At 42.1% G+C, this 27,899-nt stretch overlaps 1 protein-coding gene across 2 annotated transcripts in view; it reads left to right on the top strand.

Moving 5' to 3' along the window:
- Nucleotides 1-27,899, top strand: part of TIAM2 (T cell lymphoma invasion and metastasis 2) — a 239,870-nt gene that overhangs the window by 205,512 nt on the left and 6,459 nt on the right. For both annotated transcript variants that reach the window (XM_014519343.2, XM_025202639.1), the window contains 8 exons: nt 4,697-4,876; nt 6,640-6,708; nt 7,108-7,233; nt 17,472-17,580; nt 18,972-19,151; nt 20,707-20,825; nt 21,297-21,405; nt 27,332-27,390. In XM_014519343.2, the coding sequence (XP_014374829.1) occupies nt 4,697-4,876; nt 6,640-6,708; nt 7,108-7,233; nt 17,472-17,580; nt 18,972-19,151; nt 20,707-20,825; nt 21,297-21,405; nt 27,332-27,390 (951 nt within the window). The remainder of the gene's footprint in view (nt 1-4,696; nt 4,877-6,639; nt 6,709-7,107; nt 7,234-17,471; nt 17,581-18,971; nt 19,152-20,706; nt 20,826-21,296; nt 21,406-27,331; nt 27,391-27,899) is intronic.

The following is a 27,899-nucleotide window of genomic DNA, read 5'->3' as shown; positions in this document are numbered from 1 at the left end:
TTTAAAAGATTGTTTACTTACACCGAGATGGCAGTGGTGTAGGCTGGAAAGCTTGATTAAGTTGCAGTTACAGACAGACAACACAGACGGTCTCGTGGAGGTTGCTAGGCTCCACGGTGCAGAGCTCCGGATGCTCTGGGTGAACGAGCCACCAAAATAGAAATCGTAAGTACGTCTTATAAAAGTTGCGTTCGAAGACGGGAAGAGGTGGGCGGTGGATCAGGCCGCCACGCTCCTCTGGATCTCACACAAGGTTTCTATTACCCTGCCGTGTACCCAGAGTCCCCACGAGATGGATGTGGAGTCCTCTTCGGCTTGGGCGGAAACCGCTCAAGCCTCTTATACGGCTAACAAGCCAATCGTTAGCCGCCACATGTGAATAATTTAGCACTCGCCAATCACGGGGAATGAATTTGCATACCGGTGGCGGGAACTCTTTTGCACCGTGCATTCCTCTTGCAACATGAGCAATGCACTCTGCAAAAGAAGCTGCAGAAAAGGCGGGAAACTCGTCCCTGCACCGGGGTTTCCTCTTGCTACAGGAAACACTCCCATGCAATGCTCTGCAACTTAACGGGGATAATTCTGGTGCCGAAGCACACACACACAATCATGCCTTTTGGGTCATGACAACAACTTGTCATGCTTCCTTGGCTGATACAAAAATCAAAGGATTAATGACTTCCCTGCAAGGTGTAGCCATTCATTTTAAGGGAACATCATTCTGAAAAGTAATCAAATTATGTATATTACACACTATTTTAACCTTTTGGAGGAATTTTCTTAAAATGAAGAATGTTCTAAGCCTACTCAAAATAATCCTTTCTGTCACTTTTAAGTAAATGCTGTCTAGCTGGCAGGGCAGGGTTTGAAGTGCATCAGATGCATAAATGAGAAATGATAACATTAAGCAGCATTGAGCAGAGAGAAGGTAAAACTAATTAACCTTGTGCAGCATCACTACTTAATCAGAATCATTCAACAAGTTGCAGTGGGTCACAGGGCAGCCATGAAATTGCTGTGCTGCTGCTTAACTAGTTTTGATTTAAAGTCACGCGCTCCTTCCGATTAATTTTACCTAGTATTTTAACACTGTGGGAGATAGCCTAGTCACAGACTGTGATGTTCGTGTGTGCCAAGTGGCAAAGTAAAATGGAAGGTTAATAATGCCCCTCTAGCAAGGGTGTTCTTTCTTCACTTTAAAAAGGATGTTCTCAAAGTACGTTTTCTTAAATATATTTTATTTAGTTATCTCAGTCAAGTTATAATGTAGACGGCCCTGTTAATAGCTACATGTGCCCAAACTAACCATGTTAAGTATTGGATTACTCTGATTTTCCACAGAGAAAATTCCCCTAACATTATTTTCATGGATTTCCTGTTTATAGAGAATACTGTGTCCAAAATATAGGGAAAATTATATTCTCATTTTTTTTAAAAAAGAAACAAACATCATGATCATATAGAATCATGATGTGAGCAACAGCCTTGGAGTGAAAGAAATCTCTGCCCCGCACTGTGTGAAAGCTTACAAATTGTTAACAAATATCAGCTTGTGTGCTCCTTTCTACCTCCCTAGAAGGGTAGCAAATGGGTGAGAGGGACCAGGGTCATGGCTACGTTCCCTTCCAGACTGCTCAAAAGGACCAATGAGTTGGTAGAAGTGTAATATACCTTCATGTTGAAATTTAATGGTCAGATTAAACAAGAAACAGTTCATCCTAACTTGATTCTACCTTAGACTTGCAGAGTACATGGATATAGACCCTAGATAAATTCTCATTGCCTTGTCTGACTTGACCATTATAGTCTAGCATTATTTGGGTTTTTAGATGTCATGGGACAGATCTGCAGCCTAGGTCAGAGTCTGCTGTGCATTGCATAAGGCACATTGAAGCTATCTGTACAGTACTGTAAATTAGGCCAAAGGGTGAATAAATAAGATCCTGAAAGGCACAAGTTATCTACCCTCTGCTCTGTCCAAACCCTGTGCTGTCCAAACCTAGGTTGCCTCAATCTGGGGATCTGACTGCATCCAGATAATTTGAATTATTGTTTTTGCAACTGGGTTTTTTTAACCAATTACATGTTTTGATTCAAATTAAAGCATACTGTAAAGCTCAGCATTATTACCACTTACTGAGTGCTGACTACTGGGCTGATATACAGACATAAAGGAAGAAAATTGGGAACCCCAGAGCTTATTGCAGAAGCAGAGATGATATGTTCTGTCTAGGGAATTTGGCTGCCATAGTTTCATTTGAGAATTTGGTACCCAAAACTCCAAGGTGGCTTTGAATATATTGACTTGAACCAGGAAAACATACATTAACTTATGTTATCCTCTACAGACCATACTATATAATACTTGAAGGACCAGTCTTGATATGGCAGACATTTTTGAGCTATCAACAAAGTGTATGATTAAGTAGAAATGTTAATGAAAAGTGGGAGAGTATTAGGTGTAAAAGTGGAAGACTGGGGCAAGCATAAGGTGAAGGTTAAAGAAAGGAGCCAAAATGAATATTGGAGAAGGTTCCCAACTGGGTAGTAAGGGAGGAAAGTGCCTCCCAAAATCCTTCCAGAAAATGCTGCAACACCTTCCATTTCCTGGAGCTAACCAAAGGGAGCATATTTGGTTTTGGCATTTAATACCATCTTGTAACAAGGACTGTTACCTACTTACATGTGTTCTTCCAGAGCAGTGCTGTTGTTTATTTGTGTCTTCATTGAAGGGCTATCTCATGTCCTTGATCAGTGATTGCGCTCTTGTGGATGTCAGTTAGGGCCACCCACACAAACCTTGCCCCATATATTTCCTAAAGGCTGAGTCATTATGACACAAATATGAAACACTGAAAACAGAAACAAAGGAAGAAAACACTTTGGAAATCCATTATCTTATAAAGGTTGTTAAACTAAAAATCTGACTCTGAAATGAAAATATGATTTATTTCAAAAACACTTTTTTAATATTACACAAATGTGTGTGAGAATTCTTGATGTAAGGTAAAGCTATAATTTCAAGAGTTGCCCTTGCAGGGCAGCTGTTATCTTGTGTTTTGTTGCTATGCATTAAACATGCCCTATAACTAGATTCCATAGGCCTGAGAGTTGTCATGAAATGGGATTGTAGGGAACAAAGATGCTCTTGTGATAGTGATGCAAGTCACAGTAAGTTTTCTTGGGGAATAATAATTGGTGACTAGAAACTCATACATTTAATCTGGAGGGCACTGCAAGTATTTGACATGTTTAAGTTTATTTTCACCTACCTAGATGTTAGCAGAGTATATACATTTTGTTGGAATTTGATGCTGCCAGTACAGTTGTCACACATGCAGCCTACTCCTTATAGGAAATGTGGTAGAGTTCTAGCATTTAGAAAATACTTCCCTAAACTTCAGGAAAAAATGTATTTCTCCATTTGCTGATCCCATAAAGTGCTAGACCTCTGTAGTTTTTGTTTTAATTATATCCTAAGATTATTGCTCAGGTCATCCAGCTACATATGCTGGCCTAGGGTCTGAGCTGTGCCCAAGAGTACCCTGAGGAGGCTCTGGAATGGAAAGATACCACTTTTTAGTTTCTTTAGTTTTTCATTTTTTTAAATAGTTCATGGAGTAATTACACCAGCCTTAATTTTCTCTGAAAGTCCACTAACATCTTAAGGGGCTTTCTGAATTTAGGACCTTATTTCAGAACAACTAGGGAAATGTTTCTTTACAGATATGTGCTGGAGTTCATCTTTGATATAAGATATGGTAAAATGCTTTTTATCAATCCTAGTGTTACAAAAGTAGACTAGTAATATTTGTAATATAAGTATTTGAAAGAGATAAGCATTTGGGAGGAAGAATTGCTTAGCACATGGCATGAGGAGGTGAAAAACCAGGACTAATAGAGTAGAATTAGGAAATGGAAGACATAGGCTGATTATCAGAAACTTGTGGACTAGGGTTCTTCAGGAAATGCAAAGAGGCTGTCAGACCTCAGTGATAGTCACTGTTTAAACATCTAATCACCAGTGCCTGATGCCACACTTAGAATGGCATTCTTTCAACTTGCCAGCATGTGTGGAGCCAGACCAGATATGCACTAGCAGGTTGAAAGCTGTGCGCAGTACAACCCTGCATGAGGCTGCCCCATGCACAGTCTGCAAACGCTGAATGGGGAGAATCAATCATCTCCCTCCATTTAGCAAGTTGAAAGCACCAGCAGACCCAGATCAAGACCTGGGGCAGCTCCAGCCTCCTTGATGACAATTAGGTCTCAAACCAGGCCAGGTCTGCCCTAATCCTGATGCTGACAATGAACTCATTAGCAGCATGGAGACTGGGGTCTGCTACACATTCAGTTTAAGGCACTATACAAAACCAGTAATTTGGTGGAACATCTTTGTGGTTAGTTTGCCATTTTATGGTGCCATAAATTGTCTGAACATGTTCCAGGTTGCCATTCATGGTGCAATTAACCTGTTAACTGTGTGATAAATGTAACATCTGCCAGGACTCATTATGTCTTCAAAGCAACTTTCTTAAAAATCAAAATCAGTGGCATATGACCCACTGAATTTAGAATAAGGGCAAGAATGAATCCGTGAATTCTTTCTTCACATGGGAAGTTCTAAAGAGATGAATACTTCTTGTGTACCTATATTTTTAAATAAGCCCCACTCCCTTTTTCTGTCCCACAGAGTGCTGAACAAATCACAGCACTGTGCCGGACTTTTCACGAACGCCAAGCAAACAGTATGGAAGGACAAAAGGACAGTCAAGATCCACCTCTGAAACCACTGGCACGACATCTCTCCGATGCAGATCGATTGCGGAAAGTCATCCAAGAACTTATGGATACTGAGAAATCATATGTAAAGGTAGTGGAAACAACTTCCTGTGTGGCTGTAGGTTTCCTATTGGGCTCTGACATCATTGATTAAAATAATTCTATGGTTCTAAGGCTTACCTGTGTATGAAGTGGCCCTGGTACCACATGGCTAGTTCTGTTACCTTCAGTGGACTTATTCCTACAGCAAAGCCTTGCAGGCTTTTACTCATAAAAATTCAGATTCTAGGCAATTTGAAGCATTGCCCTGCATGTATGTAGGGAAGTAGAAATGTATGTGCACAGGACAACTGCTGTAGGTGAGGGTTCTGGGTTCTCCAGTGGATTTTTCCACAGCTCTTCAAAATCTAAGCTTTTTAACCCTTCTGCTTAAAAAGAAACCCTTCATCATGGAAACTGATGCATTGCTCAGTGTGGCCAGTGGAATTACAACAGACATTTTTTATTTTCTTAAAAAGCCATGGTTTTGTTGGGTGCATGGCCCTTTTTAGAAACACAAAATGATGGATTTCAAAAGCAGTAATGGCCATTAACATTTGAAAGTCCTGTGTAAAACTTAGTTTTGCTTACCTTCAAGAGGGAAGAAACCTGTTCTCAGTCCCCACTGCCAATCTAAAATGGTTCCCAAAGAGATGCACTTAGACACAGGTAATTCATGAATTATGCTCATGTAAAAGACTAGGAGGAAAATATCTTAATGTATTTGCTTTTACAATTCCAGGTGATTTACAGCTATGCATACTTGACCAGTTTTGCTTAAGCTTGATGTGTAGCCAAAAGTAATAACCAAGCACATCCAACTGCTTTTTTTTTTTTTTTGTTTTTTTGTTTTTTTGTTTTTTGCAGAGAAATCACCTTTAATTAAGGATCAAATTGTCATCAGATCTTTGGATGTGTCCACTTATGTGAAAAATAGAGCATTGTGACACGAGAAACTTACTTTCGCGGAGCTAAATTATGTGCACATGTTCTGTAACAAGATAGTTTTATCTATCTGACAGCTGTCACCAGATAAAACTTGGTCCCCAAAATATAAATGGCTTCATGGATTTGAATCAGATACTTTTTATCTTCTATTTAATATCAAAATGGCTAAGTTGTGTTGGGGTGTCCTCCAGACCTCCCAGGTCAGCCAAATCATAAAACTGTAGTGTGGCGTTTAAACACAGGAAGACACGCATCCTTCCCCCTCCGTAAGCAATTCTGCCGTTTTTTTCCTCAGGGTCACAAAGCCCTACAGCACTGACCCATGATTCAGCCATTGCACTTTGGTGTGGTATAGTAAGTCTTCAAAAGTCATGTCAGTTCTGTGGAGAAATGACTGGAAAAGCCCTTAATCATGTTCCCCTGACAAAATAACAAAACACTCTTAATGCCTATAGGCTATACAGACATTACACATCATTGTGATTGTTACTACCAATGTCTAACACAGTTGTTACTATTGTTCATCTAACCTGCATGCTTGAGTTTTGATGTTGTTGATATTTATGAACCTTTGTGTTGTTCTTCATAAAGCTATCTTCTACAACTTTCTTATACCACACTATACTAAAATATAACTTCATTTTACATTGTAATTTGGGGCTCTAAAGATCTACTCACAAAACTAAAGCACCGTGTTGAGATTGGCTTGGCTTTACAGTGAAAATTGGTTTAGCACTTATGGGTACATATTAGATTTTGTTATAAGAAACACAAGTATTTTCTTGAAAATTGCATCTATCCACAGTTTTTGTTTACAGAATGATTTTGAACTGTTAATTATTTAAGCAAATTCTTTGTTTCTTCCAGGATTTAAGCTGCCTCTTTGAGTTATACTTAGATCCCCTTCAAAATGAAACCTTCCTTACCCAGGATGAGGTGAGGCAATAGTCAAGAGATGTTTTTTTCAGTCTTTTGTGTGTTTTCTGTAGTCCCTGATATATGGACTTTTCCTTTACTGAGGACATGACAAGGAGCTAACAAGTAGCATAACAGTAGAACACACTTCTTTAAGTGTTTTCTTTCTAGCACATTAGTCACATCTTTTTCTAATGGTAATTGCTTTTCTGACTGGAACATTGTTGAGACATCTTATCTTTTGTAACCACTTTCTCTTTATGGAGTCCATGGCAAAGCTATTAAAAAACTCAAAATAAGTGATTTTCTGCATTCCTTTTTAATATCTGACATCTCTCATTGGACTGTATTCTCAGGGCATCTATTAAGTAGAGGTATAGAGCTATCAGCTTCATGTCCTCCTGTTTGATTTTCATACAGATGGAGTCCTTGTTTGGCAGCCTGCCAGAAATGTTGGATTTCCAGAAAGTATTTTTGGAGACTCTGGAAGATGGAATTTCTTCCTCCTCAGATTTTAACACACTAGAAACACCATCCCAGTTCCGGGTAAATGCATGGTCTTTTAAATCTTTGTAACGGGGCCGGAAATGCATAATTTTGGGTTTAAAGTTTATTCTCTCTTCAGGTGGCTGCCTCTTTATATTTCAAACTTTACTTCTGATTGCAAATCGATATCCAGCCATTGCTTGAATTAAAATAAGAAAGATAAATTCTGTTTTTCACACACTTATCTCCTCTTTCCAAGGATAGATGATATAGGTTGAATGTACTGATAAGACTTTCAATGTGCTATAACCTAGTAATACTTAAAAGGATGCTTCCTCTCCAGCAGGAAGCACACTATTACTGGGTTTAAGTTCTGGCGTGTTTTATGCTCTGTGAAATCCCACTTGAATTCCTGATATTCAGTTCGTCTGGTGCAAAGTACAAATTACTCTCGTTAAATATAGTAGGAGTTTCTCTTGTGTCCTGTGGTTGAAGAATAGAGCCTACAGAGAATGGCCCTCTGTTGCTTTGTTTGCCTGAACAGTGCAACGCAGTGGGTGTATCTACACATGCAATTAATTCAAAGTAATAAACTCTGAAGCAGTTTGAGCTGGAGTAAACTACTCCCGAGCACAGCATCTACATGTGTGCCCAAGATAGCAGCAATGTGAGCTGGGGCAGAGCAGGTCTGGGCTGGCAGGGGGCACAGGGGCTCACCTGGGTGGTGGCATGGGTCAGCAGAGGGGCTGGCTGGGGCATGAGGGTCCTGCAACTAGGGAGCTGTGTGGCTAGGCAACAGGCAGAAGTTTAGCCCCTGGCTGGCTGGGCTGACCACGCACAATTTATGCCCACGGTCAACTTCTATACATGCGTTTAATTGCAGTTCATTATGCAACTGACAGTAAAATCTTATGCCAGCATAAATTAGTTTACTGCAGCCTAATAGTGTCACACTTGTAGATGGTGACACCTTTATTCCACTGTTAATTAATCTACTGTGCAGTTAAGCGCACATGTGGATGTATCCAGTATGTGGCAAAGATCTGGAGAAAATGTGTTCCCGCAACTGCTGATTCATAAAACTAGAAGACCTGCTGTCATATCTTCTCAATTCTTGCCCATTACCAAAGAAACCAAGTAAAAAGATTCCTTTTTATTTTCTGCTCATATTCTTTGGCCTCTCCTTTCTCCTTCTGTACTCTTTGCTTTGTGAATTGTTTTCTAATGAGAGATCTCTGTCTTGGAGTCCGCATGATTCACAGTCCCTCCCACCTCCTCCCAGTCATCTTCCTCATCCAAGGAAAGAAATAAAAAGGTGCCCTTTAATCACCACATACCTAATAGAGCTTGAACACAGATTTTTTTAAAACCTTCTTCTGGCATTAGCTCCTCTACTTGTTGCTTCCCAACACAGTTACCAGTCTTTCTCTCAGAACCACAAGCTGAACTGTCTCCTGCCCTGTCCTAGGAGCATAGTGAGAGTGGATGACTAATACAGTTGATTCTAATTCAGGGAAAAACAATATAGTTGTGGATTTCTTTGCTTAGGTTGGCCAAGCGCTGTACCCAGGGGGAGAGCAGCATGCGAAGCTGCTGCCAGCAGAGTACAGAGGTAGCTGGAAGAGGTGCAGAAGAGAATTTTGTTGCCTTCAGTGCTATAATGAAGAAGAAATGCTTGGAGTGGTGGTGGCATAACAGAGAGTAGGGGAGAGCATAGGGGATTACAGACCCTCCCCCACTTCAACTTCCTTCATTAAGAGCTGCTTTGTTCTTTACCATCATTAAACTAAGAGCCCATCCCTTCCCACCTGATCTGACAAGTTTACATTCCCTCTTGCACCTCAGACACTCCTGCTCCCCTTCTACAACATGTGATTGGAAATTTTAATCTCAATTCCCAGTCCTCTTACCTATCTATAAAAACCTATCAATAAAATGCTAATTTTTATAATCACCTTTATAAGGTTTTCAGGTTCTACTTCCTTCCACACCTTATAAAGATTATAAAAATTATCATTTCCTCTTTTACTCCCTCTATGTACTTCTCTATGCTCCTGTTTTTCTCTCTTCTCCCCCTCTATCATCGATGTCTGTGCTCCTCCTTTTCTGTCCTTCTGGGATCTCCTTTATTCCCTTTAACTCTGCTCCCCTTCCTGGATCCGACTTCCCCCTAAAAGCCTTTCATCTAAGGCAAGGATGTCAAACTCCTTTGGCCCCATGGGCTGAATGAATGTCATGGGGCCTATCCACAGGCCAGATTGGACCCACAGCTTCATCTTCTTCCCCCTTTCCCTTCCCTAGCATACGTGATCTGAGGGATGCTCCAGTCGGTCTAGGACTAGCACTGTGTGGCACACACCTGGCTGCCATGTTCAGCATGGCTGCTGCACTGGCCAAACTGTGCTGTACCTGACACCCATTCTGGCTGTTTTGGGTTCTGTGCTGCAAAAAGCCCCACGTCCTGTGCTGGCTAAAGCAACTGCTGGATCTGGTATGCTGGGGGTAGGGGAGGAGGTGAGGGCCCAGTCAGGCCTATAGACCAGCCCTGTGCCATGGGTGCTTGCTGTGCCCCTTGTGAGTCTGATCAGACCCAAGGACAGCACCAAAATCTAGATGGCAGGGGGCTGTATGTTTGAAACCCCTGTTCAAAAGCTTGTTTTCTTCTGTTGGATCCCAGAATGCAAATCATTCCTTACAAAAAAATTAAGCTGCTGCCTCTAATAGATGTAGGCAACGAGAGGATTAGGTAGAGAAATTCCCCTCTGCCTGCGACACTGATTGGGCACTCTGAGGCGGGGCTTGATGGTCTCACTTCTTCCAGGAGAAATCAGACTTTTCCAGTTTTCTAATATTCACCAAAATCAATAGAGTTCTGGCCACAGATATGTAGAATGTGTCTTGGAAGCTCGGAACTGGTTGGCTGAGGCGTTCAAAAGTTACCACATTCTTAGGTAGAGACAGACAAATGGGAACATGGCATTAAATTGGGTGTGGGACCTCAATTCACTTGGCCAGCTTGGAGGAGTTCTTAGCTTACAAACTATGTCCACACAGGCCCTTTGTGAATAACATCTTGGGCTATGATGTAGCATGTGACTACTTGAAGAAGGAGGGTCCCCAGAATTGAAGAGCAGTGGATTAAGCCGGCAATTTTTTTCCAGCACTGCAGTGGAACTACTGAAGAAAAGGCAGAGGAGCGGCTATTTGCAGGGATGAGGCAGAGGAGCATCAGCCTAGAGAGCAGGAAGTACAAGGCCCTTTCAGGGCCCTTTCAGAGGTCTGAAAGCCCCTGAAAGATGGGGGCTTTCAAATCACTGCATCAAGAAGGAAGAGAAGAGTGGTAGTGGATTGTTTTCCAGACTTGGGGGTCAGGAAGGTGTGCTGCCTGCCTGAGCCTGAATTTAGGACACCACAGAGAGATTATCAAATCTCATCCACTATTACCCCTACCTGCTTGTCCATGTAGGCCCCAACAATACTGCCAGGAATGACACCAAGCAGATCAGATGTGACCAGGAGGCTCTTGGCAAAAGGATTAAGTTGCTAGGAACAGAAGTGGTGTTCTCATTGATTTCTTCCCATGGAAGAAATCTAGTTGATCTAGTATCTCACAACATCCTTGTGGAAAAATTGGAAGACTGTGGGCTTAACTGCTCAACAGTTCAGTGGGTGGAAACCAGAGAGGTAGGACCCAGAGTGTTCTCATGACCGGATCTGTGTTGTCCTGGCGAGAAGTGGCCAGTGGCATCCCTCAGGGGTCCATGCTTGGATTGGTGCTTTTCAACATCTTTGTCAGCGATTTGGATGTGAGGGTGAAAAGCTCTCTGGCCAAGTTTGAGGATGACACCAAGTTACAGGCTCTGTGACGACAGTTTGACTTGCACCATGGCCAAAAGGGACCTAGAGGTAGTGATCGACCATCACATGACCATGAGCTGGCAGTGCAATGCTGTGGCCAGCAGTGCGAACAACACGCTGGCATGCATTAATCGTTGTATCTCATGCAAAACTAAGGAAGTGATACTCCCACTGTACTCCACATTGGTGAGACTGCAGCTGGAGTACTGCTTCAGTTCTGGGTGCCACACTTCAGCAAGGACATGGAAAAACTTGAGAGGGTCCAGAGAAGAGCCATCCATATGATCAGGGACTTGCAAGACGAGTCATATGAGGAGAGGATGAGGGACTTGGGCCACTTCAGCCTACAGAAGAGAAGGCTGAGAGTGGACTTAGTAGTGGCTCACTGCTACATCAGGGGAGTACATCAAGAACTCGGTGAGCAGCTGTTCCCTAGGACACCCCTGGGGAAGACCAGGAGCAATGGATACTACAAACTCCTGGAAGGCTGCTTCAGGCTTAAAAAAACTCCTTCACAGTTAGGGTGTCCAGACTGGTGGTGCAGTCACATACCCTGGAAATCAAAAGGAGACTGGACAGTCACCTCACTGGGGTAACTTGACCCCAGTTGTCTTTTCCTGCCTAGTGCAGGGGGACTGGACCCAGTGGTTTACAAGGTCCCTTCCAACCCCTAACAATCTATGACTGTATGAAGGCAAGGGTCCAGGGAGAGACCCATTGTATCATGGAAGTTAATGCATGGCTAAGACTGTGGTGTTGATGTGAAGGCTTTGGCTTCTTCAACAACAGGCAGATGTTCTTGGGAAGAGAACTACTATCAAGAGATGGGATCCATATGGTGAGAATGGGGAAGAGCATCTTTGGGCATTGTCTGGCCAATCTAGTAAGGAGAGGTTTAAACTAAGTTCCATAAGGGGTGGTGATGAAAACCTTCCAACAACAGAGCATGCAGTCCAGAGGGAGAAGGACTCGGGAAAGCACCAGAGAGCTACAGGACTAGAAGAAGTGGTGCAAAAGGGAAGTGAGTAGGTCAAATTGTAATATATGACCAATGCATATATACAAATGCAAGAAGTATGGGGAATAAACAAGATGAGCTGGAAACTGCAGCCTGTGAAATGAACTATCATCTGATTGGCATCACAGAGACCCAGGGGGCAGCTCTATGACTGGAATGTCAACATGGAGGCTTATATTGTTTCAGAAGGACAGGGAAGAAAAGATGGTGGTGTTGCCTTGTATGTCAAAAACGCATACACTTGTTCCCTGGTTCAGGAGAAAGAAGACAGCAAAGCAGAATGCATTTGGGGGAAGATGAAAGGTGAAAGATGCAGCATCAATATAATGGTGGGGATTTATTATAGGCCACCAAATCAGGAGGAGGAGCTGGATGAGGTACTCTTCAAGCAGGTGACAAATCTATCCAAAAGTTGTGGAATGGTACTGATGGGAGACTTCACTTTTCCTGACATCTGCTGGGAGAACAGTGCAGCCAAACAAAATGTTAAGTCAGTTCCTAACTTGTATGGAGGATGACTTTCTGTTTTAGAAAGTGGAGGATGCAACTCCTCCTCGGGGATCATCTATCTTGGGTCTTGTCCTGACCCACAGGGAAGAATTATTGGAGGATGTGAAGGTGATGGGTAACTTTGGAGGAAGCGATTACAATAGAATTACAGACAGGTTAGGAAAATTAGGACACTAGATCTCAAGAAGACAGGTTTCATCTAGCTCTGGTAGTTAATATGCCTGGTGTCACAGGAGGATAGATTGAAGAATAAAGATGCCCAGGAAGGCTGCACGGTTCTAAAAGGCACAGTATTTGGAACCCAACAAGAAACTGTCCCAACATGACGGAAGCACAAGAAGAATGGCAAGAGACCAATGTGGCTGCACAAAAAGCTTCTAAAATGCATCAAATGCAAAAGGAAAGCATACAGGCAATAGAAGAATGGGCAGGTCACCAAGGAAGCATACCAGTAAAGAGCAAGAGCCTGCAGGGACAATATCATAAAGGCAAAGAGATAAAGAACAAGCCGCACCTGGCAAAGGAGGTTAAGGACAACAAGAAGTTCTGTAAGTATGTTGGCCAGAAAAGGACCCATGAAGATGTCAACAAGCCAGGGGGAGCTCCTAACAGATGATGCAAAGAATGCAAATCTACTCAACAGCTGTTTTTTGCTGCAGTCTTCACAGAAAAATTTAAGCTGTAGGTAGATGCCTAAAAAGGTTTATCTGGATAAGGAAAGGGGCAAGCTGAGGGACGAAATAACAAAAGACATAGTCAAAGAGCTTATCTTGCACCTGAAGGAATTCAAATCAGCAGGGTCAAATGAATTTCATCCCAGGATACTGAAGAAACCTGGCAGAGGAGATCTTAGTGACCTTGGCAATGATCTTCATGAAGTTGTGGGAGACTGGTTAGGTACCAGAGGACTAGAAAAGGGCCAATATAGTGCCCCTCTTTAAAAAGACAAGGAGGAGGACCCCGGGAATTACAGATTGATTAGCCTTACCTCAATACTTGGGAAGTTACTGGAGCATATCCTAAGGAAAGCCATTTGCAAGTATCTGGAGCAGGAAAGTCTGATCACAAGCAGTCAGCATAAATTTATGAAAAACAAATAGTGTCAAACAAATTCGATCTCCTTCTTTGACAATGTAATTACTTGGGTGTATGAAGAGAATGCAGTAGACATAGTGTATCTGGACTTAAGCAAGGCTTTTGACAAGGTCCTGTATGAACTTCTCAATAAACTGTTGGGAGAAATGTGGGCTAGATAAAGTTCCTATAAGGTGGATAAATAACTGGCTCAATAGCCACAAGCAAAGGTTAATAATTATCAATGGGTCCATGTCAGAATGGCAGGAGGTTTTGAGGGTAGTCCCAAAGGGGTCTGCACCAGGTCTGGTGCTGTTCAAGGTATTTATTAACAATTTGAATGCTGGCATAGAAAGCTTCTTGAGCAATTTTGCAGACTACACAAAACTGGGAAGGATTGCAAACACCTTGAGAATGTGAACATGATTTTCGAGGATCTTGACAGACTGGAAAGTTGGGACAGAGCTAACAGGATGAAGATCAGTACGGACAAATGCAAGGTGCTGCACCTCAGAAAGAATAATCAAAAACACAAATATAAAGTGGGTGACACCTGGCTGGATGGCAACATTATGGAAAGAGACTTGGGAGTCTTGGTAGATCACAGACTCATCTTGAGTTTGCAGTGTGATGCAGCTGCACAAAAGGTGTGTGGTTTTGGGGTGCATCAATAGAATCATTAGGTGGAAGACATGGGAGATGATAGTGCCTCTCTACCCATCCCTGGTTAGGCCTCATCTGGAGTATTGTGTGCAGTTCTGGGCTCCACATTTTTAAAAGCATGTGGAGTACTTAGAGGAGGTCCAGAGGTGGGCACCACAGATGATAAAAGGCTTAGAAAGGAAGTCATATGAGGAGCTGCTGAAGGAGCTAGGCATGTTTAGCTTGTGGAAAAGGTGCTTAAGAGGAGACATGGTAGCAGTCTTCAAATACTTGAAGGGCTGACCATAAAGAAGGAAAACACTTTTTGTCTCTATCTGCAGAGAGGAGGATGCAGACCAATGGCTTGAAGTTGCAGGAAAGTAAATGTAGATTGAATACAAGAAAAATCTTCTTCACTGCGAGAATAGTGAGGCAATGGAATAGACTGCCTGTGGAAATTGTGGACTCTCCATCATTGGAGGTATTCAGGAAAACATTAGACAGCCATGGTCAGGAATGATCTAGGCATAGCTATGCCAGTGTTCTACAACTGGAATTTCTCATGCTTCTGGGCTTTGCTGGTTGCCTCCTCCCTGCCTTTCTGCTGCATGTCAGGGTGTTTTTAAGCCTTCCTCAGAGGCACACTGGGTGTTGGCTGCCGCCTGAGCTGGAGACTTGGACTGGGGTGTGCCAGTGCTCCTGCTAGGACCAAAGCTGGAGTTTCCTGGCTAGAGGGCCTTTTCCACCCCCCTCCCCCCAACTCGGACTGATCATCATATTTGGGATCAAGAAGGGATTTTGCCTCATGGTCAGATTGGTATGTATTGTGGGAGGCATGGCCCATTACCTGAGATCTCTTGACAGCATTTAATAGAAGCAGGACATTGGTTGCCATGCTTTTTTTGTTTTACCTATAGCAGGTTAGGGCTTAAAGTCTGTGTTGTGTCATGGTTGATGGTAATTTTATATAGAGTTTAGATTATGGTTTGGATATGGCTGCTCTTGCTTCAGACAGGAGGTTGGACTAGGTGACCTCTGCAAGTTCATTTCAGACATAGTTTTCTATGGTTGGCCCAGCTAGGGAAACTGTCTGGAGTGACTGTTCATTGGCCAAGATGCAGTGGAGGCAAGGAATCTATCTGGGAGGGGGAATGGAGAGTTTAGGGCAGATTGGGCACGGATGTGTGATTGGTTTCAAATAGTCTGTTTTCCACTGAAATCAGGCCCACATAATGCCTGTTTGCTGTGCTGCAGGCTATGAAAGATCTCTCATGAACTAATTCCTGATCCTCGACCTAATTCACATAAGGGTCTGTAAAACTATTTAGTAGAAAGCAATTTTTTCCTGGTTTCCAAGTTTTCACCAATATCAGGAGGGTTCTGCTCATCGATGCCTAAAATATTAATTCCTGAAAGTTTGGAATTGATTAATTGCTATTCTTAAAAGCTGTTGCCTACAGAAGAACAGCATGACTGGCTTTGGCTAACAAACCTGTATTGAAAAGCATAGAGAATTCCTGATTCTTGCATAAGAAGCAGTACTGCCAAAGTATATAGTAAAGTTCACTACTCTTCCAACAGGCTGAGTAAGGCTTTTGAAGATCAAAGCCCATATTCTGTTCCACCTATTAAGCATGTAAGTGGATTTAGGTGCCTTAGTGAAATTCCATTTCACCCTGCTCGAGTCCTTGTTAAACTGTTAATACAAAAGATGGGTGGGTTCTTCTCCTCCTCCTCCCCACTTTTTTTGTGACTCAGTCTTAAGGGTAAGATGATGGTGTGTTACAAAAGTAGATGTATATAATGGGTTCCTGGGGACTTGAATGGGATGAAACTATTGCATTTAGGTATCTAAGTCAACTCACATGCCTCATGAGTGGAATAGGACATGGCCCCAAATGAACACATTAGTTTGCATGCACCAGTGCAGGAATGGAGTCCTGCAATGTGTGTGGAGCTCTGTTAAGAGAACATGTTTTGCTGCTCAGTAGTTGACATGCCTATTCAAATGGTAGTTGATCTGAGTGGTTGGGTTTTGCAGAACTAATACCATGATATGATACCATTGGCAGAGAAATCAAAGATAAAGCGGTTGATGTAACTGACCCTACACATACCTGGGAAAAGAAGCAAATAGGTCATCCCACAGTTATTTTGATATCTATAGGAAAAGTGGTATCTTCACACTTCTAAATTAGTACTCGGGTTCCCACTAGCTCTGACTCTCTACACATATTGGTGATGACATATGGAGGTGTAATGAATAATAAACACTGGATTTTTATTACGGCTACTGTGATTTTCTTGGCTTACTCTGTCAAGTACAGTAAGATGGTACATAATTGCTGTGTTAAATCTCTACTCTTTCTATATTTCCTTAGCTTGCTCTCAAGAGATTCACAATCTGTATGTGGAAAGTTCAACTTTTCTTTTGAAATAAGGCTATTTTGTATAGTGAATATAGTGCTTGTCAAATGTGTCATCTTGGCAATGCTGGAAACTGAAACTTTCTATTAAGAACAGCACAGGTTTCCTGACAGTTTCAAACCTGGCCTGGTGGGGCCACGCAGACAAGTGAGAAGAGTCTGTCCCCATGTCCTTGCAATATTTGAGTCCATTGCTGAGAGTGACTGTCAGTCGTGGTGGTGGTGGTTTGTGGTAATGCCCACTGGGGTCTAGCCTGAAACTACTAGCTCCTTTCATGCAAACTTACTGAACCAGTGGTCAGATGGAAACTGATTTTGACTATTAATGCAAGTTGGATTTGGATTTATGACCCAAGGCAGCAAGGGTCTATGTAGTGTATATAACTGATCTTCTCGCCAATAAATTCACACTTTGGAAAGGCTGTGATACTTATAGAGCACTAGCCCTTTGGAACAATGTACTTCAACCATCTTATTTACTTGTAAATTGAGCGTGTTAATAGGAAAGCTATTGAAACACAATAACATGCATTTTCATTATGCTACTTGGAGTATTTTCAGAGTAGAAACGTTCACTGATATCCTTCTGTTGCTAATTTATGTTTTCATGTAGAGAATATGTCCTCTCCCACATTGTTAAGAAAGCAAGTTGCCATAGCTTGAAAACACAGACTTGCTATAAATTAGCTGAAACCAGCCAAATTGTGCCCGAGCCTTTGATTAATATTTTAAGAAAATTAATTTAAAAAATACTTTGCGTTTGGTTTCAGAAACTGCTGTTTTCACTTGGAGGTTCTTTTCTGTATTATGCTGACCACTTTAAGCTCTACAGTGGATTTTGTGCAAATCACATCAAAGTGCAGAAGGTTCTTGAGAGAGGTAATTTTATTGTCACGATTGTAATTCATTTGTTTGATTTCAATTTCAAATAAATCAGTGTATTTATCAGTCATTTGTCCTCATCAGTTTGAGACGTATGTCTCATAAGGGTATTATTGTGAAAGAAGGGGGGAGTGGGAGGTCTTGTAATGTGAGTATTTGTGCTCTTCCCCCATGTTGAAATATGATATTGATCTGAGGGAACAATCATTTTTTATTAACACCGATGAAGTAGCCTGAAGAGCAGCTGATGTTTTTCCCCTAGAAGCTGGTGCTATTTACAGATGCAGCTCACACTTGGAAACAGTAGCTTTTAGATATTCTGTATTTAGGGGGAATGTGCATGTGCACATTCAGACATGCACAGGGTTATGTCACTTAAAAGTGTAGAACACTAATTGTGGGTTAAGATCTTCATCCTGAGATGAGGTATGTTGTTTTGGTTTGAGAGCTTTGCAGTGCTTTGGGAGAATTGCGCCAATATGTTGCTTGCATAGCCTTTTTCCAACAAAATGATCCAAATAAGCAGACCATTAATAAATGGAATGGGAAAAAGTTTTAAAATGAAAAAAATAGACTGGAAACATGAACCTTAAGTCCCAGTCATAATGTGGCACTGTGCTGCAGTTCACTCCATTTGTTTTTTGTTAGCTCTTAAAAGACTCGCTGCCAAATAAATTGGAAATTATGCAAATTGCTTTTTGGTTGCATCTTATACTCCATTATGCTCTTTCATTTGACCACGAGTATGTGAATAACAAAAAGACAAAAACAAATCCCATGTCTAAGAAAGCAGTTCCCTTTCTCTTAGAGATGCTGCTGAATGGATGGGTACTATGGCCAATGGGATGGGAAATGACAGGAAAGGTGTTAAGTGTGCCTCCAAAAGTGAAACTTGCTAGTTCATTTAAAACAACAAAAATCCATATGTGAGCATTCACTAGGTTGCAAAAATGTTTCATAATTCAAATGTTCTGGTAAATTGTTACAAGTGGCTGTGTTTCTGCATCTTTACATTATTGACTGACTGACCTTAGATTTTTTTTTTCTAGTTCTGGCTTACACAAATTTAAATGTAATAGAGGCCAACATGCAGAAAAATAGGTAAAATTAATTGAATAGGCAGCAAATGCTTTCTTTGTCTCAAGTAAAAGTATGCAAATATTTTATATGCAATAAAGCAGAATCTGTTGTGCTTATTTTAAGTTTATGATGCTATTAAAGCCATTCCTCACTAAACAGCCAAGAAAAGCACTCTAATAAATACACATGAAAAGGATCATTAAAAAAAAAAAGTTGCTACATTATGTTATGTTGGTTTTACATTAATTTTGGTTTCTATGGCTTCTGCATAGAACTGACAGACTTTTTTTGTGTGTGTGTGTGTTAAGCCAAAACAGATAAAGCTTTCAAAGCCTTTCTGGATGCACGGAACCCCACAAAACAGCATTCTTCGACTCTGGAGTCATATCTCATAAAGCCTGTTCAGAGAGTGCTGAAGTATCCCCTACTCCTAAAAGAGCTGGTGTCCCTAACTGATAATGAGAGTGAGGAGCATTATCATCTGACAGGTAATTGTCTTGGTTACGTGGCAGGGACTAAAGTGAGTTTTTAAATTTCATTTCAAAGCCTCCCTAAAATGATGCAACTGTTACATGTCAGTATAATTCCTGTGGCATTATGAAGTTCAAACGTTTCACAAAAACGAGAGAGAAGAAATCTCTTCCAGCTCTCACCCTTTCACACTGCCTTTAAAAATGCATGATAAAAGAGCAAGCCCTTTTCTGCTGCCATGTGCTGTGTGTGTAGAGATACCTTTGAAAAATGGGAATAGCCCAGAACTGTTGTAATGAATGGACCCAAGCTTCTTACTCTGTATTATTCTTGACACACCATTATGACCAGTTAGTGTGCACTTTTTTGGGGAAATGGGGAGATGCTGAAGGAAGCTCCACCTTTTGGTTATAATTATGCCTGTGTCAGAAAGCTCAGGCACCCAGTGAAAGAAAGGTTTGCTCTCAGTGAGCAGCATGCCTATAACCCTTGTTTTAGAAGTGGTGCATTTCAGTGCTTCCTCCCAGAAGCATATCAAACTCATTGAGTGCCCAAGGGATGAGGGCAGTCTGGCAACTGTGGAGGGAGGGGCATGCTGTGGCTGAAGGGAAGGGTAGTCTTACCAGTCTGGACTACTGCTGCTGTAGCAGCACCAGCTCTCTGTGGCTGGGCTCCCTGGGAGCCAGTCTGGATGCCCTGTTCCCTTTCCCTCTTCCTCCCTAAATACACAGATATTGGGTACAGGCTGTCTCTGCTGTGGCAGTGTCCTGAAGGAAGGAGCACCATTCAGTTTGCCCCACTTGTCCCATCTTCCTCCTTTCCCCAACAACCCCAATACACTGCTGAGGGAAGCACTGCACTGCCTGGCTCCTGTGGTTGGGCAAAGATGTCATATAAAGCAGGGAATATCATATAAAGTCTTTGCTCAGAGGAGGGGATTCTGATGCTCCCTCATAGTCAGCAACCAGGGCTAGTGCCTCACTCACCTTGCCCTAGTTATGCTACTGTTTCCTCCCTTTCAGAAGATAAAAGATTGCCTGTTTCAGGTACAGCTGAGTGCTTTGACCCTCACACAGGCAGTATCTACCTCTCCGCTTCAGCCATGCCACGGCCTAGTTGGCTGGACAGAGCGGCTCTGCATGCTGGATCTAGCCTGCGGGACACATGTTTGACACTCCTGCCCTAAAGGGCTTATGTTTTGAGTCTTATTTATATAAATGGCATCACAATATATCTGTCCTTCTTATCCTGCCATTGCACTAAGTGTTAACATACTTTGTCTCTCCTTACCATGATATTTTTTTCATAGTTCCTGGGTACCTAAAACATCAGGTTAAGCAGTCTCTGCATATACTGATCAATTCCTGTCTTTTACTTTTGTACTGCTCTAGTCCTGGAGTATTGTTGGTCATGGGCCATTGCAGTTCTGGATATAATTATAATTGTATGTAATTATAAACTACATATTTTTACCAGGCTCTACTGGGTTTTAAAATAAATTGTGCATTTATAAAAACAAAGCTGACTTAGTTAATTGTGTGTTAAATGGTGGCTTTGTTTAAACACTTACAGAAGCACTAAAAGCAATGGAAAAAGTAGCCAGTCATATCAATGAGATGCAGAAGATATATGAGGACTATGGTACTGTGTTTGATCAACTAGTTGCAGATCAAAGCGGAACAGAGAAGGAGGTAAGAGGACAAGTAGAATAGTCTATTAACTTTGGACACAATCCTACAAGACACTGCATGCCCTTATTCCTGACCAAGTCATAATGGGCTCCTCCTTGGGAGTTGAGGGTGCTCACCACCTTAGAGTTCTAACATTTTCCTTGGTGTCCATTAATTAGCCTGTTGAAATTAGATAATAAATAAACTTCACAGCTGTATGTCCATGACTGAACTTCAGGTCAGACTTGATAGCCTTCAGCAGTAATATTAGTAATGGGGGGGGGGGAATCCCCAAGAGGCAAATCTCCTGTCTTTCCTAATGTGCATGTTATTTTGTTTATGGGTATATCTTTTTAATATAATGGTGTTTATACATGCCTGGCTCAGTATATATGTAAACATAATGTTATCAACCTGTTTTCATTAACATTTATGGTTGGTGATTTTTACTCAAAAACATTTATTAGATTTCTTGTTTGTAATATAATATAGGTCACCGAACTTTCTATGGGAGAACTTCTGATGCACTCCACAGTTTCCTGGTTAAACCCTTTCCCATCGCTGGGCAAAGCCAGAAAAGACCTTGAACTTACCGTGTTTGGTCAGTGCCCCTTCTTTTTTTGAAACAAAAAATCCCAATGATATCAAGTATATCTTCACAGTATTGAAAAAGCAAATATAACAACTAACATTGAACGTTTAGAGTGAATTGCCAGGCCTGCAGACTCATAAATATTTGCAGTGAAATGTGAATATGAAAGATACATGCAGAGACACTGTGATATTTTCCAGAAATGTAGGGCTTTCATCCATTTAATGCTGCTGTTTATCTTAATATCCCTAGTTCCCACCCCTCCTAATCTCTCTTCTGTTTATACGTAAAACTACAAAACAGCTGCTGTTCCTTTCTTAGAAGACATTGTTTAAAACAGATTTAACAAAATCTGCTAAGCTTTCGTAAGGTGCCGGTAAACTATTTATCTTCAATCTTAGTCCCATGAATCTGCACCAGAGTTCAGCCTCAGAACTGAAGTTGCTTGTATCCTTTGAAGCAAAACGTATTGTCTGGCCAGTTCCATCTAAATACTTTTTAACCTGAAAAGTAAAGGGCCTATAATCTGTGTGTATATTAACTATTGTGAAAAGCTTCAATCAGAACCTCTGGACTGGATTTTTTTTTTACTAAAAATAATAGCTAAATAACATTGTATGGATGGCTACCAAAAAACCTCTAAATTCATCAGATGTTTCTCAACCTTCTACCACTCATTTCTGTTTCAAACTATTTTGTACTAATGGAATGAAAAATAAATCCAGCTATACCTTGACACTGCTACTTTGTGGCACTCCTCATGAGAACAACATCTCTCAGTAGCTCAGGACTTGCAGTAAGATATAAATGGAAGAAGTCTACATACTTGGAACTGACATTATCAATACGCATAGTGCCTCATCTGTGTTGGTTTTCTCTTCTCCATATGCTGTCCTTACCAAAGAGTGCATCCCTTGTCTACAAACTTTGCTATTTCATGGTATGCAGATATGTGGGTAGCTAAAGATTAGTCAGTAATTGTAATGCTCTCATTTAGTTTTCAACTAAATGAATGAATAGCACAAGCCCAGACTAGTTTAGCCATAGCCTATTTCTGTAGGAATAGAAACAAGATAAAATTGGGGGTGGAGGGGGATTGCATAATGGCTTGAAAAGCAACATTAAAGGTCAGCATCCAAATTAGACATTTGTTCCTTGGCTTGTACCAATGTAAAATGAATCACAACTGCATCTTCTGAGAAGGATGTAAGGGGGCAGCAGTTCAATATGTCTTCCATAGTTTAGATTTCTTCTCCATGGTTGCATTTTGGCACCCTTTCATTTTCCAGGTACGTTCTACATAATGATAGATTTTTATGAGGCATGGTGGATCTGTCGAGTCTGTGATTGGGTCTTGATTCTTGAGTAGTATTCTATAGTATTCCTGCAACCTCTGCCATTTGTATTGTGACAGTCCCAAGGTTTTGTGAGCGTTGGCTATTAACTAGAATGGGTTCCTGGACTCAAAGCAGCATCTCAGGAGGTTCTAGAGATCCTTAAAAATGAGCAAGTCTGGCTTTGTTTTTTGCATTATCTTGATCTTATGTAATAGCTTATTCTCTTCAAAGGGATGTTGATTTGACTGTAATAGGCCCTAAGCTGCTTAATGGATACATTTGCTTGCATCTGCTTGACCAGAGTTTGGGTAAGAGAAGAGCGGGTAAAGGAAATAAGCAGGTGAGAGGATGTCAGAAGCAATAAGCTTTCAGAATGTGAGATACAGGTCGGAAGTTGACTAAAGTTTGCTTACAGTTGGTTCAGTGGTTTTATACCAGTTAGGTCTGGTTTAGGACATTGCATAGTTTATATGAGGGATAAAAATAGGTAAATAATATTAGCCAGAGTATAACTTATTAGGTACATTTCTGTATTTTCTAGTCTTCCCTAGCAAGCTTTTGAAGTTGAACCAGATAATTAATTATAAAAATCTATATTTGGAATTTTTGTTTTTCAGCCTTGAACTGCAGTTGAATCGAGATAAGCCCTTCTTTAAAACTTAGCTTTTAAGCCTATGTAAGAAATTCTATCCTTTAGCAGACAGGCCACATATTAGAAGCTTTTAAGATTCTGGGCTTTAATATATTTTAAATGATTTTTTTTCTATTTTAAATAATCAAATATTCATTATTGGCAGCATTTTTAATATTTGGTTTGAAATGCTTTACCTATATTGCCTTACCATTCATATACCAGTTGTATTTCAATATTAACCGTACTATTAACATTTGTTTAAACTTATTCTCTGCACTACTTGCTTTTGGTGGGACAGGCTCCCTGAACCTTTCTTAGTCCCCAGAATGCCTCTGGGTGTCAACAGATGTGTGTGAAGAAAAGGAGTCTATATTTTTCTGCTGAGAAAATGAAGGTGATGGTAGCTACATCATCTATGTAGAACAGTTTGCTCTCCAGCTGGTTCTGGCCATTGTGTGGATTATATTGTTCCTAAACTATATTAATCTTTGTTAGATGTTGGCACTGTGAGGGGCTATGATCCAAAGCTACTTTGAGTTATTTTGGGAAATTTTTGTGACTGAGTTAAGTGTTACAGTAGGTGACATTCAGGTGATTTTGTTGGTTGGTGGTTGCCCACGTGGAACAAACACACAGCTGTTTTTAGAAGATGTGATCAAAGTTGCCATAATCTTATAGAAGTTGAAAGTCTTATGGTTTTCTCAGATCTTCTGTGAGGATCTGTGCCATGTTGAGGAGAGGGAGGGAGGGAAGGAAAGAGGGGGTTCCCCCTTGGTGATGAGTGCAAGATTGCCAAGGTATCCATACACCGGGACTAAGTTTGTGGCATGTCACTGCTGTAAATCTAAGAGTGGGAGTGCTAAGACAGAGCACATTGTTCAATAGATAAAGCAGTTGTGTGGTTCCACCACAAAGATGGGTAGAGGGGGAAATTACGTATATGTGATAAGGTAGGTTAGGTCTGCTATATTAGAGTTACAACCAATCAGCTGTTGGGAACCACAGCTGTCAGTAGGTATAATAGTGTTTTATGATGTACTGTCTATTGGTTCTTTCAAAAGAAGGCTGTTCTCCTAAAATGTCATGTGCCATGGGCAAGTCCACAAAAGCCATGGGTAGGGGTGGATCCAGGCACAGGGCCGTGGTGCATTCATACCCTTGTTTTATTCCTAGGAGACACAACCTTTAAAACCAACTGCCTGGCAGTGGCAGCAGCATTTCTATTCAGGCAGCAGTGTGGGAATCATTTGACTTCATGACGTGTTACCTGATCCCTTCTAAACTCTAAATTCCATAGGTGTTAACGCCACTCCCTCCTTTTGTAATGGTCTTAGTGTTATACTGGGGGTGGGCAATTATTTTGGCTGAAGATCTGCTTAATGAGTTTTGGTGAGCTGTCAAGGGCTGCAAGGGTAGCCCTGCCCCTTGACAGGTGCCCTGCTCCCTGGTTACTATCTGAGGACCAGATGTTGTCCCCTCCCCCCCCAACCACTGACCTTTGCCACCAGAAGTCCCTCCCCTTGACCCTGGAAGTACTCTTGGGTGTGTGTGCGCGGGGGGGGGGTAGCCATCTTGGCACCAGAAAAAAACCCTAAATTGCACTAAAAGTCAAACACCTACTATAACATATTTTAATTTTACTACAAAAATATTGTTGTCATTTGTGTTTGCATAGTGTATACAGAGATGATTGAATAATAGCTCAAAACAAGCCCTACTCCTATATATTGTGTGGGGGGGCTGGGTGGGGGGTAGTTGGAGGCTTGTGAGGGGGGGCATAGGGTATGTTGGGGGTATATATGTGGCAGGGTGTGGGCTGAGAGGGAGGGTGGGGAGACATGGGGATCCCCCCCAAACACTCTCCCACAGTGCACAGCCTCCGCTGCTAGCGACACAAGCAGGACATGGTCAGCACTTGTGTCCTGTGCAGGTACTGCCACTTGGCAGCGCGTAGCTCCAGCCAGCACTGCACATGGTGGCAAAGAGTGCAGCCAGGCTGGCCCACCTCTATGACACAAGGCTTCCCGCAATGCACATGCAGCTCCCAGCACTTGTGCGCCACAGGGGAAAGCCTTGCAAGTTGGAGCTGGCTGCCTTCCCCTTCTGTGCAGGTCCTGGGACTCCACGGGGAATCAGGAGGTGGGGCTCCCCTCCACCTCTGGTACAGTCCCGGGACCTGCATGGCAGGGGGTGGGGAAGGCAGTCAACTGCATCACGTGGGGCTTCCCCGGTGGTGCGTGAGTGCCAGGAGCTGCATGAGTTGCACAGATCTCTGTGCAATAGAGGTGAGCTAACCTGGCTGTGCTTCTTGCTACTACATGCAGTGTTGGTCGGAGCCACGTGCTGCCATGTGGCAGTGCTTGTATGGGCCGTGAGTGCCCTGAGCGCTCACTGCCTGCTGCTGCTGTTGCTGTTGGTGGTGGGAGCTGTGCGCCATGGAGGGGACTGTGTGTGGAGGGGGTCCCCACACTCCCTATCTTCCCTCACACTTGTATCCTGCCTACCTGAGCTCTGCACTCCTGCCAGCTCCAGCCCCCCTCAATCCCAGCTGCCTGGAGCAAATGCTGCAGCAGGAAGATGAGAAGACACTGGATGCTGGGGAGGCCAATCGGGTCCCCTGGTGTCTGCAGCCCCGCTCGGAAGCTGCGTGCTGGCTGAGCTGCATGCTGGCTTCTACGCACGAGGGTGGGAGTGAGACATGTGGACTGGGCAGGGTACAATTAGTTGGTGGGTGCCCGTGGGCCACATGAAATTGTCTGGTGGACTGGGCCGTACGTGAATGTGGCCTATGGGCCGTATTTTGCCCGTCCCTAATCAAGCTAGCCCTTTCTTCTGCAATTCTGCTTAGCTGCTCCTGGTAATATAGCTCCTATTTTACAGCCCTGGAGTTTGTTTTTAACTTTAGGTACAAACATTAATATAGGTGAGGAAACACTAACTCAGGTGAACATTTAACTCAGATGTGGAAATAATTTTCAGTGAAGCATTGGATGCACTATCAAGATGCTCAAGAAAGCTAGATTTTATTTTATGAATCTGAAGGACATGTACATTTAATTCTAAAGACTACAGGACTAAAGAAACAACATCTGTTAAGTATTTTTGCCTAGCATGCTACATTTTAATGTATAATATATGATATAGCAAAGTAATGCACATTCAAATAAATTTATATTTGTTTTTGCTTTGATCTTAAACTGAGTAATATGGCCCCAGACCATTAGTAAAGCTTCTATTTTTTTTTAACCTGGTGTAAGATGTGTTTTGTTATATGTGACGATGCATCGCATAATCTGCACCCCCGTTTTCAAAATTCTAGATCTACCCACAAACATGGGAAACTTAGCTTCTGTACCCTGCACAGACTTCCTGGGCGTCTCATGATCTCTGTGACTCAGTTCCCCATATACAATCTATAGAGTATTGCTCTGCCTCACTTGGAGGAGTGTTTATGCTAAATATTTCAGAGATTGTGAAACGCTTGTTTAATTGGAGCCATATTGGTATTTCACACGAATAAGCAGGAAATTCTGAGAGCTCTGGAGTTTGTCATGTTTCAAATTAAATACTAAACTGTATCAACAAGCAGGCTTGCCAGTGTCTCTCAGAAGCATCTTTTCTCTGCAACACCTTCCATTCTCCTATAGAAACTTGGCAGCATGCCTTTCCTTTCACAAAAAATGTTTCTAAGAAATGTTGGTTAGATGCACAAATTTAAGACCCAGTTCTGCACTCTTAAGATGGAGCTGTTTGCCAAGCCTTTCTTTCATCCCAAACTCCTTATAAGTAAGTGTCTATATGACTAAGGCAAACTTGAATTATGTAGCTTGAACATTTGCTATGGGAATGTACTTTCTGTGGGAACTAGACAAATAACCTCTGAACTGTGGATCACTGGAAATAAATGTGAATAGGCAACAAAGTACTATACCTGTAATCACTGGCTTTTCTTTTCCTTTTTCAGTTTTTAAGAGGGCTGTCATACTAGTGTATAAAGAGAACTGCAAACTGAAAAAGAAATTGGTAAGTTTGACTTTAGTGTCAATTTGACAGTAGTGATCTGAGTATAGGCTTGCTATGAGGATGCAAAACTGAATGTCAGTATTGAAAGAAAATTGACAGTAGTAAAAACTTGGCTTAATGCAGGGGTTGGCAGCATACATCCTTCAGGCTGGATCCTTCAGGCCACTGGAACTGGCCTGCAGAGCCCAAGGGCTTTGCCTATGCCTGTGAGGTGGCTAAGCAGTGAGGAGCTGTTCCAGGGTTAGGCAACTTCCAGCTGTGCCCTTGCTGCCTCTGCTGTTTCTGTCCTCCCCATGCCACCCCCCACCAAGCCCACCCTTCGGCTGGGGCATAGACACAACTTCCAGCTGGTGGGAAACTGTGCCAGGACCAGGCAGTTGGAAGCTGTGTCCACACTGCTGCTGCTTCTCCCTTCCCTCTTTTCCCCACCAGTTCCAGCTGCCTGGTCCCCGCGCAGCTCCTCACTGGGGTGAAAGCTGCAACCATGTCCCAGCTGGTGAGCGGTTGGG

This window comes from Alligator sinensis, unplaced genomic scaffold (assembly GCF_000455745.1).
Source record: "Alligator sinensis unplaced genomic scaffold, ASM45574v1 scaffold331_1, whole genome shotgun sequence".
Taxonomy (NCBI): Eukaryota; Metazoa; Chordata; order Crocodylia; family Alligatoridae; genus Alligator; species Alligator sinensis.
Note: the sequence above shows the minus strand (reverse complement) of the source record. Positions and strands in the feature narration are given on the sequence as shown.